The sequence below is a fragment of the Lolium rigidum genome, chromosome 3 (genome assembly GCF_022539505.1).
Source record: "Lolium rigidum isolate FL_2022 chromosome 3, APGP_CSIRO_Lrig_0.1, whole genome shotgun sequence".
NCBI lineage: Eukaryota > Viridiplantae > Streptophyta > Magnoliopsida > Poales > Poaceae > Lolium > Lolium rigidum.
Window position 1 is genome coordinate 193,036,044 of NC_061510.1, and position 14,478 is coordinate 193,050,521.

At 44.6% G+C, this 14,478-nt stretch overlaps 1 protein-coding gene across 1 annotated transcript; it reads left to right on the forward strand.

Moving 5' to 3' along the window:
- Window positions 1-2,033: 2,033 nt before the first annotated feature.
- On the forward strand, window positions 2,034-13,592 carry LOC124702842 (chromophore lyase CRL, chloroplastic). The gene is made up of 9 exons (XM_047235019.1): window positions 2,034-2,321; window positions 2,508-2,557; window positions 3,642-3,702; window positions 3,781-3,816; window positions 5,340-5,390; window positions 5,989-6,081; window positions 12,886-12,990; window positions 13,154-13,246; window positions 13,342-13,592. The coding sequence occupies exons 1-9, from the start codon at window positions 2,142-2,144 to the stop codon at window positions 13,480-13,482; spliced, it is 810 nt and encodes a 269-aa protein (XP_047090975.1). The 5' UTR covers window positions 2,034-2,141; the 3' UTR covers window positions 13,483-13,592.
- The last annotated feature ends 886 nt before the right edge of the window (window positions 13,593-14,478 follow it).

Consider the following 14,478-nt stretch of genomic DNA (forward strand, 5'->3'; position numbering starts at 1 on the left):
AAGTTGCTTTTATCCAAGTTCTTGTTCGGAAGCAACACCCCACCTCCAATTCTTCATGAGAGAACCAACATGGACTTCGACAAGCACGCCATCACCATGAAGAAACTACATCAAGACACAAGAGCAATCATACAAGAACATGTACTTCGCCAAGCTACCCGCCTCAACGCCAAGAAGAAGGGATGAGATAAGACACTTACCATGCTCCCCACACACCACCAAGACAACAAGATGATGAGAGACATCAAGCTTCAATGCATACAACGCCACTTGTGTTTTCAAGCTAAGTCCATTTCCAACCCCTATACCAATGCTCAAACTTTTGATGTGGTAGTTAGAGTCCATCCTTTAGATCAATGCAAGCCATGCTCTCGAACGGTTAATGCTTCACACATGCATACATTGTTGCTTAGGGAGAACATTCGACTACATGGACGACCAACAACCATCGCCACGAGACCATGACATGTGCTTCATGAACTTCAAGGGTACGACCCTCAAGACCAAGTACGACATCAACATCAAGGATAGGATACCACGTCAAGGAGATGACGACACTCTAGAGTCGAGGACGACTCTTTTCCAAGGGGGGGAGATGATACGGGGTGGCCTACGGACACCGCCGCCTCAAGACCATCAAGCCCTCCTCGTGGTCCAATGACACGAGCTCGAGCCAAAGCTCTACACCAAGAGGTGAATTCGCTCCTCTCTACATATGCCTTTGATACCCTGTTGGATGGCGTGCTACTTCATGCAAATACCCTATGTTCAATCAGGTACATCGACCAAGACGCAAGCCATGGAGACCAAGCCAATGAAGAGAGAGTCGGAAATGATGAAGATGGAGCTACGGCGCCCGGGCCGGAACTTCCGCCCCCGGGACCGGAACTTCGGCCGGATGCCTCCCAGATGCCTTCCAGATGCCTTCCAGCGCCCAGAGGAATGGATCCGGCGGAACTTCCGCCCCGAGGGACCGGAACTTCCGCCCACTCGGAACTTCCGCCCAAGTTCCGCCCAAGTTCCGAAAGTCCGCTAAAACGCCCCTGGATGTTACTGCAAGGAAATGGGCCAAATTCGGAGCTAGGCCGGAACTTGGCCGGAACTTCCGGCGCGACCGGAACTTCCGGCCCCCAAGACCGGAACTTCCGCCCACGGCCGGAACTTCCGCCCAAGACGGCCGGAACTTCCGCCCCATCGAACTTCAGCACAACATCACTTTTCAGCGTGTAACTTATCCCTTCGCCCCCACCTATAAATAGGCTCGTTGCCTCAGATCTGACATTAGACTTGATGTGAAATTAAACCTGAGCTTAGCTCATCCTTGTGGGAACCCTACTTAGATCTTTGATCTTGTACCCACCCGGGCTCCTTATCGACTCGTGAAGATATCTTTGGAGACTTCTACCGTTTGTTTGATCTTTTGCTTGCACTTCTACCTATTTGGTCTTTTGCTTGCACTTCTATCAACCTTCCGGTCTTTTCACCCTTCTAGATCTCGTGAGTTTCGATTTGTCGATCTCTTTGCGGGACTTCTACCGGAAGGTCTTTTCCTGCAACCTCTATCGAGTTGGTGGTTCGGGCCAACGAGGGAAAACCGATTGTGTGCGTGTGTGTGTTGTATCCCACGATTCCCCTCGCGTTCTTCGTGTTCATCGCGTTCATCCACCTCCCCCACGAATTCCACCCAAATCCGTGAAGATCGGGCACATCCTTGGGTTTAGCCCTTATCAGTCGCGGACGCTCTGTCGGTGAGAAGGTGAGCGTCCCCGCTCGGCCCAACCCCGTCCCGCCTCGATAAATTTTTGCTAACATGACATGCATGATACTACTTATGATACTTTTATTGGGCTAGTCTAAGATCACGAGGGGTTGTTGAAAATTGTCATTGAATTGGTTAGAAGCTTGTTGATCTCAGGATAAAGTGTATTATACTAGCTAAAAAATAATAGGAGCAGGATTTATCATGTAAATACGAGGAAGCGTGACGGTTTAATGACGATAGCTCGAGTGGATGGCTATTGTAGTCCACGGAAATACTTTCAGCTTACCCCCAAAAACATGTGATTTCTATCTCTCGCTCCTCTTCCGCCTCCATACCTCGCCTCGGCCATCGCGGTCGTGAGTTCGCCGTGGAATACCCCATGGGCTCCGGCGAGGACAACCCCGGCGGAACCAGTGGCGGAGTCGGCGGGATAGTCCGTGGCGCAGTGCTGAAGGCGCTCGTCGTCTTCGGTGGCGTCCTTCTGATCCGGCGGCTGCGCCGCTCCACCACCCGGTGGGACCACGCCCGCGCCGTCGCGGACGCTCTCTCGGGTGAGAAGGTGAGCGCCCCCGCTCGGCCCAGCCCCGCCCGCCCAACTTTTAGAGCGGACGCCTCGTAATAACGTATTATGTGGGGAATTGAATCCGTCTTAAGATTTTACAATTTGGAGCGACATAAAGTAGCAAAAGTTGTGTCCTGATGCGTTTCTTGGTGTGCATTGGAATTTGATTCGCTTCCTGTGCAGTTCTCGAGGGAGCAGGCGAGGAAGGATCCTGGAAACTACTTCAACCTGAGGTGAAAACTGTTCTTTCCATAGGCATTCCGTTTGCACATTAGTTCTTGTGATGTTCGTTTGGTTAGGGTTGTTGTCTTTGGACGGGTGGTATTTGCAAATCGCAAGATGTAGCTTCTTTTTGGCTGGGGATGGGGGAAACGGCAGAAGCTTGTGGTGTCCTGTTGTTACTCTACGATTTTGTTAGGATACTGCTAAAATTGTGCTTTGCCAATAGTTAAAATATGGGTAACAAGTTTTTATTTCCTGTTGCATTGGTACAATCCACATTTATATATGCATAAATGCCTGATGTTGACCATTGTTTTAGATTTTATTTATTTATTAGCTTGTGGTGATAGAAGCCTTAATTTTATGTTTTACAATGTTGCCAGGGTTCTGGCTCCTGTACAGAGCTACATAGAAATGTTGTATAGAATTAAATTACAATGCTAAACAGAACTTGAAACAACTGTAGACCATTGACTTAGCATCAAGTCTGTCTTGTCCAGAGCAAAGAGTCCAACATTGTCCCTAGGTTGTAAAACTAACGTCAAACTGTTTTCTGTTATGATCTTAATGAAACACCATGTTAGCAAAGCCCTCAAGAAAACTAATTCTGTTCTACACGATCCAAACCACATAAAATGGCAAGTGCAAAGCTGGTTTACTGAAATCTTGAAAAAAACCCGGCTTACTCAAAATTGATTCTCTATCCTTGTGATTCAATTGACCAGTTGTTAGACAGTAGGAGGATACCAGGTTACTTTTCTTTTTAATTCGCAAAAAAGGTTACTTTTCTTTTTGAATGGTACTTCTTTACCGATAAATACCTGGTACCTTGTACAGAAATACAATTTTCTAGATGTGATTCAAAAGCTCCATTTGAAAATAAAAATCACATGGATATCAGCATGGTTGAATTAGTTTAACAGTTGTGCACTTATGATGCAGAAACTTCCATCTACACACCCAGAATTGCGCGTGTTTGATCTCTTAATGGAATCCTTTGAAATTTATTAATTTGTTTGCCGCTAAGCATTAACTAACTATGTGTTAATCTTCCTTTTTTTTCATCAAAACATTTTGGCCATCCTTTTCTTTTAGAATTCTCACATGTCCTGCAACTGAGATGGTGGATGGTGCCGGAGTGCTCTACTTTGAACAAGTATGTCCGTTGTTATTAGACATCCTTCAAATTCATAGCACCTTTGCAAGAACATGTGTGTCATACTTTCATTTGCAGGCATTTTGGAGAGCTCCGGAAAAACCTTTCCGACAAGTATGGTAACTTCTAAACAGTTCATCTTTAGAAAATCTAAGCAGTCTCACTCTTTCAAGTTGAAGTGGTTTTACTTCCTATGCCAACCTGTGTCATATTTGTCTATTGCCAATTCTTGATATGTTCCTGTACCATCTTAAACTCATCAAATACATATGATAGGCAAGCTTACACTATATTATCTTCTCTCTACCTTCTCATGTCAGTTTACTATTACCATGGTTTTAAAAGCGTTAAGGCGTCCTAAAGCGGTTGGGGGGCGCCTCAACGTCTAGGCGCTTAAAGCGCGAAGCGAGGCGATGCCTTAGTTCAGAGGCACGAGCAGCTAAGCAGCAAGCACGAGCTTGTCTCACTTTGCTTGTAGGCACGAGCAGCTAAGCAGCAAGCCAGCTCCTCTCACTGAGCCACACTCACCATGCAGTCATGCACCACTGTACCGTCAGATCTGAGCCACACTCACGGGCACGCCACATGCAAAGTCAGAGAGGCTTGCTCCACAGCAAACCATGGAGGAGAGAGGAAAGAGACCACGGGCACACCACAGCTCCTCTCACTTTGCTTGTAGGCACGAGCAGCTAAGCAGCAAGCCAGCTCCTCTCACTGAGCCACACTCACCATGCACCACTGTACTTTCAGATCTGAGCCACACTCACGGGCACACCACATGCAAAGTCAGAGAGGCTTGCTCCACAGCAAACCATGGAGGACAGGAGGAGAGAGGAAAGAGACCACGGGCACACCACAGCTCCTCTCTCTCTCTCAATTGATTCCCTGACTTATTCTGTTCCCCTCTCTCCCCTCTGTTTCCCCTCTCTCTAGCCCCTACAGCCATGGTCCCCTACAGCCATGGCGTCCAAAAGCAGCCAGAGCGACGCCTTCCCTGCCTAAGCGACGACGTGGACGCCTAAAAGGTCGAATCTGGACGCCTTAGACAAGAAACTAAGGCGAGGACGACGCCTTGCCATCTCCAGGCGCTCTGACGCTTAGGCGTCGCCTAGGCGACGACTTGGCGACGCATTTAAAACCATGACTATTACCCTCTTTTCTATTTTGCTCACTCACCCTTTAGTGCGCATTCAAAGCACACCCATTAAATTTTTTGTCCATTCCATGTTTCTGCTAATACTATGTTTATGGTAGTTATAACCAGGTAAATATTTTTCTAGGTTATTTTTCATCCTTTGTTCTTGGTATACCTGCTTTGATTGTTTAGTATTAGACATGTTGCTGGCAGTTCAAGTTGACTAGCAGTTTGGGTAGTGCAAAAATATGTTACAGTACTCTGCTACAAGAACACTTTTGAAACTTATATGTTTAATTCATTTGACATAATAAGATGCAACTGAATAATAAATTTTAAACAAAGGAACAAGGCTGTTAATCACAGGCGGTAGGACTCTCTGTACCCATTTGTAGTGTGTTATTTGGATGATTTAACAATGAAGTTTAGCTGTAGTTCTTTAGCTTGTTTATTTGTTCAGTCTTACATATATGTAAGTAACTATGAATATGTGGTTTTGCAGAGATTTTACATGGTAAAGCCATGTCCAAAAGAGATGAAATGTGACGTTGAGGTAACTTCAAATTTTACGCATTTGTCTACCGTTGAAAAACATGCAAAGAATGTTTCCCCACTCTCCCACTCTGAGACCCACTTGCACTGTTGTGGTGAAACTTAAATACTGAACCTATAAAGTATTAAAGTTACTCTAGGCACGCAGTTGAACAGTTCCTCATCCTCCACTTTTGAATTTAAGCTGTGGTGTCGTCTGGATGGTATCTTCTGAAGAAAATAATAGATCATCATATTTAGCTATAGAAGAGACATCTTATCCACATTTCTGCCTTTTCTCTTATCGTTTTCAAGACACAAGTAACTAGGTATACCTGCCAATTTAAACATTATGGTTAATTGCCTGGAAACCTAAAGGTGCCATGCAACATTTCTGGACTGAATGAATCATAGAATGATCTGGGTATAATATCACAGTTTTGCTACTTTATTTAGCCAAGGTGTATCCAACATACTTGCTTTGGCCATTTCATAAACATGAGTGAATCTAGGATGATATTCTGCTCAACGAATTTAATATTTGGCATTAACAACAGCATGAAACACCTTTAATTCAACCCTGTTTTGTTGAGACATTTCATATTATTTCCACCGGACAGTTAAGTTCCTATGCAATTAGAGATGTTGAAGAGTACAAGAATTTCTGTGACCGTCCAAAAGATCAGAGGCCACAGCCAGAGGAAGTAATTGCGGTATGTCTTCTTTGTGAACAAAACATACTTTTCAGAACACCCTCTGAGGGATTTGCCTACTTCTGTAGTTATGATGTGAATATTATTTTGTCTTGCCCATGAATCCATGAAATACTGTTGCTCATGGCACGTTCTAATGTAGTGACATCATGGGTTAACTAGCTTGGTATTCATAAGGTCCAAATATTTTACATTTTTCAACTGGCACCTTGGAACTGCTTTTGCCTCGATATAGCTGACATACAGATTTTTATTTCCCAAGCTGGGTACTGGGAGTGCCAAAATGAGTAATGGTCTAGATTCGAATTTAATATTATGGATTGTATAGTTGCCTTGGTAATTAAACAATGGTTTGTCAAATATGTGTTATACCATGACTTAAACATTGCTATATCTTCACATACCATGACTTAAATTTTTTACTTAGGTTATTAACAATTTTTTTTGTCTTGCCGCACATGTAAATATGGAGTACCTGTTCGTTGGTATGGATAACCTAAGTGTGCAACAAAAATTTTAGCAAAACATTTAGATTTTATTACTATTAAACGCAAATGATCAATGAAGACATGTCATTCTTACATATGGTTGCTTAACAAAACAACAATTTTTACATGAATGTCCAGATCAACGGATCACTCCTTTCAGCCATCATGTGCTTTCGTCTTCTCGAACTATAGTAAATCCCTCTCTATCTCTATCTAATCCACCCCTTAAGACAAAATCATAGGACATGTGAACGTGTCAAGTCTCTTGTGGGCTATGCCTTCATACGGGTCTCTCGGTTGAAAAGGTTTAGCGCGCAAAGTTGACATGAACTAATGTCCTGACATCGACGTTAGTTAGTTTTGACACACAATGGAGCTTACTTGAAATCTTCCTCCAAAATGCAGAACTATTGTTTTTTGAAACGTTCCAGGATATTTTTTCTTCCCTAGTCTTCCTTGTACCTGCCAAACTGAAAAGGTCCAGGACTGGACAAAACAATGGCCATGTAGCCGCCAACCCCATGTGATCAACTACTAAAATTAACCCTGCCATTCGAATTTTCCTAAGTTGGAGCATTTGTAGATAAATCGAATAAATTGAGAGAGATGCCAATAGCATGTAGTCGTCCTTGCCAAATTTGAGAGAACATGCAGATAAGAGAGCAATGAGCAGAACTCCGTTTCATTTTGTAGAAGGGTGTGAACACATACGCATTTCTGTTCACTTCGCAAATTTGAGATAGGTCAACGTTAATATCTTGATCAATGCATATATAACAGACTAATTATGAGTATCTTGGAATTACTTCACAAGCGTAGGGTTGAACCTGTTAGAGAGATAGTTGTATATTGTATTACCGTGGAATACAAGTTGTCTATTCCTAACATGGTATCAGAGCCCAGGGTCTAGAGTTCTAGTCCTGGTTTTCGCAATTTATCCTAAAATTGTTGTTACCCCCCGGAGTCCTCGTATAGGCCTGTTGAGCCTGCCTCTGACTCTACACGTGTTGACTTGTCTTCCTGTCACACGTGATGGGGGGTGTTGAAGTGTATAAGTAGATTGCCTAGCCCTTTCCATTAGTTCGTACTTTTGGTTGCGTTGGCTAGTGCATGAAGCTTAACATGGTACTTCTGGTGCACCTTCTTGTGAGGCACCCTCTACTTCTGGTGCACTGTCTAAGTCGTCTTATTCTCTACATACTCGGTCCCGCCCTTCTCCTGATTTCTATAACACTGCTAGCTTTAGTGTCTTGGCTATTCCGGAACCGACCACTTATCGTGACGCTGTTGTTCTATGGCCGAGGAGATTGTTGCCCTTGAGGCACGTGGGAGCTTGTTCCTCTTCCTCCCCGTGTCCGTCCTATCACCTGGAAGTGGGTCTATAAGGTTAAGACCCGCTTTGATGGTACTCTTGAGCGATACAAAGCTCGTCTCGTTGCTAGAGGTTTCCAGCAGGAGCATGGTCGTGACTATGATGGGACTTTTGCTCCTGTCGCTCTTGGTTTGTGTCTCAGCTTGATGTTAAGAATGTCTTTCTTAATGGTGAGTTGGGTGAGGAGGTTTATATGCACCCACCACCTGGGTATTCCGTCACAGATGGCCTAGTCTGTCGTCTTCGTCGCTCTCTCTATGACCTTAAGCAAGCCCCCGTGCATGGTTTGAGCGTTTTGCTTCTGTGGTCACTGTTGCTGGTTTCTCTCCCAGTGCACATGATCCGGCGTTGTTTGTTCACTCTTCTCCTCGTGGTCGCACTCTTCTTCTCTATGTTGATGACATGATCATCACTGGTGACGTGCCTTTGCTAAGGCACGTCTCAGTGAGCAGTTCCTTATGTCGGATCTTGGCCCACATCGCCATTTTCTTAGGATTGAGGTTTCGTCCACCTCTGATGGCTTCTTTATATCCCAAGAACGTTATATTCAGGACCTTCTTGATCGTGCCGCTCTTACTGATGACCGTACTGTTGATACTCCTATGGAGCTTAATATTTCTCTTCGTGCCTCTGATGGTGATCCTCTCTCTGACCCGACTCGTTATTGACATCTTGTCGGTAGTCTCGTCTATTTGGCTGTTACTCGCCCAGTTCTGAGTCAGTTTGTCTCTGCTCCCACTTCGGTCCACTAGTCATCTTCTTCGTGTTCTACGCTATTTAAGTGGCACGATCTCTCTTTGTCTCTTCTTTCCTCGTTTCAACTCGTTACAGCTCTAGCCCTACTCCGATGCCACGTGGACGAGTGATCCTTCGGATCGCCGGTCCTTGTCTGCCTAATGTGTTTTTTTGGCGGTTCTCTCATTGCCTGGAAGACGAAGAAGCAGACCGTAGTTTCCCGTTCGAGTGCAGAGGCTGAGTTGCGAGCTATGGCTCTTCTGACTGCTGAGGTGACTTGGTTACGATGGTTACTTGCAGATTTTGGTGTCTCTATTACGACACCCACGACTCTCTTGTCCGACAGTACAGTACAAGTGCTATCAGTATAGCACGTGACCCTGTGAAGCATGAGCTTACGAAGCATATTGGTGTTGATGCTTCTTTTCTCCGTGCCAGTGTGCAGGATTAGATTATTGCGCTTCAGTATATGCCTTTGCCTTCAGAGTTGCAGTTAGCGGATTACTTTACGAAGGCCCAGCCTAGAGCGCAGCATCGTTTTCTACTCTCCAAACTTAGTGTTGTTATCCACCATGAGTTTGAGGGGGGTGTTAGAGAGATAGTTGTATTTTGTATCATCCCTAGTAGTTAGAGGGTTCCTGCATATTTCACCTTGTACATGTACTATATATTGTGGCATTTGCCCCGTGGAATACGAGTTGTCTATTTCTAACAGAACCATCCTTTGCAAGAGCAATAGATTATCACCTACAGTTATGAGATTGGTTGTTACTTCAGCATCGTGCAGGAGATGTAACATCTTTGCCCATAATTAAAAGAATTTAAACCTTTTTTAAAACATAAGGCATTACGTCCAGCTTTAAATTAATAAAGCCACCAACGGCTAGAGTTACAGGTGCTGAAGAAAACAGCAACAAAAACCAGAAACATTACAGGGCAAATGTAACACAAAGCCTCCAAACGACTAGGTTTTCAGACGGCGAAACATATGCTGATCAAGGTAGAGGAAGCGCAGCGGGGGAGGAGGAAACCACACCATTGGATGAGCATGCCTTCATCTACTTCAAACACGGATGACTGCATCACGGTGCAACCCGTCCATCGCCGAAGAGGACCCCTGCCCTCTCGCCCAGGTTCGAGGGCGCCGTGCCGTCAGACGATGGAGCGCTCACCATAGAGCTCGAATTGTAGCCGAAAGCCGGACCACCAAAGAAGAAGAGATTCTGAGCTCGCCCTCGCCGGGGAAGACCACCATTCCGAAAGCCACTTTGTCACAACCCAAGGGCCACACCGCAACAAACACCGCAACGACCAGTTGACATGGACGAAAGTCTCCCAAGGTAGCGCCTTCAAGAAGGAAGCGGCGTCAAGGCATCGTCGATGCCCCGTCTGGCTAACCAGACCGAAGATTTTCACCTGGAGCCAATGGTGGAGGAGCACCATCCTCAAAGACGCCTCCAAGAAGGGAATTAGTGCTCACGAGCGTTGACACCACTGACGGGCAAGGCTTTCGCCCGAATAGAGACCACCGTCCAAGGGACTACGCCAAGATCTGGGAAGGAGCACGAGAACTCCAGCACCACGAATGCCTCCCACGTAGGCCATCTTGCTGCCCGCACAGCCAAGAGAACCGACTAGCACCATACGATGGCACCCGCCGCCAGGCGCCACTGCGTCCACCACCCGGAGCCGCCACTCCAGAAACCGAGGAGCCAACCAAACCCGTCTCCCTCCGGAGCACGAGCCGCGCGCACGCAGCAGGCCAGCCCTGCTGCCACACGAGCGCACCTCCAACACCCACAATCATCTTCACCATCCCTCCACGCCACGGTGAAGTTGTACCCGCACAGATCCACGCAGACCGGAGAGGTCTAGGCCCAAGAACAGCTCAAAGGTCTGCCATAGCTGTAGATCGACCCCTGGTCCGATCTAGCCTCAGATTGACCCCTGGTCAGATCTGGCGGCGTGCCGGCGACCAAGCATGGGCCAACGAGCGGACGTCCACTCACAGGCACCGATGAAAGGGGGACAGCACCAGTAGGACCAAGACCTCGAGCGCCGCCAAGAAGCCCAGGGCGAGGCAGCCGTCTCCGCAGAAGGAGAGGGGAGAGTTGCAGGATGGAGGCTGATGGAGGCGGATGGGGGCTAGCCGACGGCGCTGAGAGGGAACCCTAAATCCCCCCGTGACGCCCAAGCGAGGACGACGCGGGGGCGTGACAAAGAATTAAAACCTTCATACACGCATTGGAAGTTCTTCTTTCTTATTACCTGAGCATGATGCTAGCGTTCACGCGTCATTCCAACAATTAACCTTGCCCCATTAAGAAAACATATCGCATACTAATTGAAATGAATCTGATTTTATTTGATTTTTCACCATCAATCATCATACATTGACAATTTACCTGAAACGCAGTACAAATTCTGATAGAAACATACCCACTGCTGCAAGACCAAACTCTGGATCTGACATCAAAGGATCGCCCAGGAATTCTCAAACAACCTTACCTTGACCAATGACACATAAAAATAATGTATTGCCCATATATGATGGCATGACATAACCAGTTGGAAAATAAGACTTGTTGAGTCGGATAAGCAGATCGATTTTGAATTTTTGATTCAGCTGATCGATTTGGTCCAACCTGAAATCGGTGGGAGCAGCCTACAGTTAGTAAAATAGATGAATGATGGACGGTCCTTTCATGGCAGCAAGGCGATGATGCATACGTTCTCTAGGATTCATCGGAACTCTCGGTCGCCGCCTAGCGGAGTACGGCATCGCGGCCGGTGGGCAGCTGCACAACATGTTGGTTCCGATCAAAGCCGTCATGCACCCCTACAGTCGGCTTCCTCGCCGCCGTGCCCAGCTGATGTGTGATTGATCTCGCTCAGTGGTGCACCACCGCCCGGCCTGTGCCGCCCACCGTGTCCAATGTGACCCAGCAGCAGGAGAGAAAGAAAGAAAGAACCGATCTGCTGTTCATCCTAGCTAGGTGCCTCCAGATGTTGAAATGAGTCGCACTCTGAAGTGGGGTGAAGATGAGTGCTTTGTGCCCTAGGAAAAAGAAAGGATTATGGGTGTTGGAGATTCTAGTGGTATTGATTCGCCGTTCTGGTAGGCACAGATAAACTTGGGCAGGAGAAGATGGAGGCGTTGAAGTATATTGGCTAAGGTTTGTTAGCCAGTGCATGCGTTGGTTTCGGTTGTTAAGTGGGATCAGGCGTCCGCTCTTTTTACAACCACGCGCTGCCATCCTTTTCGCAAATATGGTTGTAACTGAAAGGTGAGTTTGACATGAAAGCGGTGGCATTTAGCATGTAAATAGTGTGAAATGTGACATCACGGGAGTGTGACACTGCATCTTTCACCTTAATAATAAGAAGTGTGACATCACGGGAAGTGTGACATTGCATCTTTCACCTTAATAGTAAAGATTTATTTGTGAATTGTTAGTTGAGCTGCAACTGTCTGCCAGCTGTCTGAGTGCAGCCTGTTGATGATTTAAAGATTATGGAATCTAGCGCTATTGCCAGTTTACCACTTACTAGTGCAACCGCTGAGCCAAATTTGGGTCAGTTAGTACTTTTACTAGAACCAGAATTAGCATCTGCATGGATAAAGATGGTATATCTTTCTACATGGAATCATGCTTGCCCTGTGACAGGTGGCTCTGCATAGTACAGTCCTCGCTCCAATTTGATTTAGTTCCTGATGCTAATTTTGATCACACTGTAACATGTTAGGACCTTAATTTGGGTGGTAGCTTCAGTGCTCTAGAACAAAATGCTGCTATATGAAGAAGTCTCCAGTCTTGAAGTTTATTTGTGACGCTAATATAAATTTTTGGATTGTGATTATAATTTGTGCTTTCTTTTTTCTGTTGTTGACTTCTTTCTAAAATTTTGTTCTGAATACCGTCAATTTTTGTAGATTACACATTTACAGTGTCTGTGTGTTTGTGCGCATAGAACTATATATAATCTGAAGTTTCTTGTCGATGTGTGTGAACTCTCTTAAGGAGATAGAAAATAAGTTAAGGTAATAAAATGAACATTATCCTGTAAAGCTTGAATTCCTACTTGGTAGGAGAAATAAAATGGGCGAACTTTCTACTTGGCTATCCAAGAATGTGGTCTACACTAACACATCCCAGCTTGTGGCATATAAAACTGTCCTTGCACTCAAGTGTATTATTTGGTGTCCAGGATATCGCAGAGCATTTGACCACCATACACTTATCACGATGTGAGCGTGGAAAACGCTGCTTATATGAAGGATCAACCCCACCTGGAGGTTTTCCCAACAGTTGGGTGAGCCACTTATACTCCTTTCTGAATCTACATGTTCAGTCTTCTTCCTGATGAAGAATATTAGAAGTTGCTTGTTTTAATTCAAAATAAAACCCCACCGAAGGATTATCCTCTTACACAATGTTTGGCGATTGATTCCGTCTGAAGATCAATATTTTAACAGAGTGGTGCAGCATACTGTACATCCGATCTGTCCATTCACAAGAATGGTGAAATACACATTTGGGACAAGGGTTTTGACGATGATGGAAACCAGGTATGTTTCCTATGTTTGTGACACCATGGTTCTTTGACTTGCTATTCTAGTAAAAAGAAGAGTACTATATTGACACTTCACCCAATCATTTTCAGGTTTGGGGAACCAAGGCTGGCCCATACGAGTTCAAACCTGCTCCCAAATCTAATTATGATGACATGTTCTCACCGTTAAATTTCTCCGCCCCTTTGTCACTAGAGAAGATAGAGAACTCATATGCAATCGATGACCAGTAGATGAGTAGAGTTCGTCTAATAAATTTTGTTGACAGAGAATACCATAACAGAATAGCTTGGATGTATATATTAACGTTGCCTCTAATCGCAAGTAGCAATTCCATGGCTGAGTACTTACAATTCTTAACAGCAGAGTAAAACATAACCGTTGTCATGTTGTTGCCAACTATATTGACCAATGGAGCCTTAAGGCTAATGTTTGATAGATGGAATCTACAGGTTTTGTATATTTTTTTATTATTATTCTGGTTACTTTTAGAGCATTTGGTGTTATTATCAGCTTCACCTTATAAGGTTATTGATAAAACACAGGAAAAAAAACACATTTTTGACTGGAGTGTTTTCATTTTTAGGAAAATAAAGAGGGCTCCTACTGTATGAACTGTGTACGTAAGAATGATAAAATAAATAAATGGGAAGTTTTACTATCTTTGGACTGACCACTTGAAGAAATTTTTCAAGAATGTTTTCTCATACAGTAGGTGCCTCATCTGTATGAAGTCCTTGTATACATAGTAACTAGTTGAATGTCCGTTGCTATGGTTCCTAAATTTAAACCACACATAAAATCTTTGTATATAGAAAATATAGCCGCGTATTTCAAAAGTGTAAAAAGGTATTCAGTTTGCACAATTTGATATCATAGGCACATAAAACTGTAGAAAACATGTATACACTTGTTATATTTGCAAAAGAATAAACCAAGAATAGCATGCACCGGTTTCATTTGAGACGCTGCATTCTTATATAGCCTCCGCTTCATTTTCTTTTTTTCCACATGCTGCAGCCCATCGCATCTCTGTTACATGTTGCATTAGCACCATCTTCTTCATTACTACCTCCATACCGGTTTATGGGGCAATCACGTACTTCGAGAAAAAAGTTTGACTACAAATTTAGTCAAGAAAATATAAGATGTATGCCATAAAAATTATACCATTGGATTTGTATTCAAATAATGTTTTCAACAATATAACTTTTATGATATATATCTTA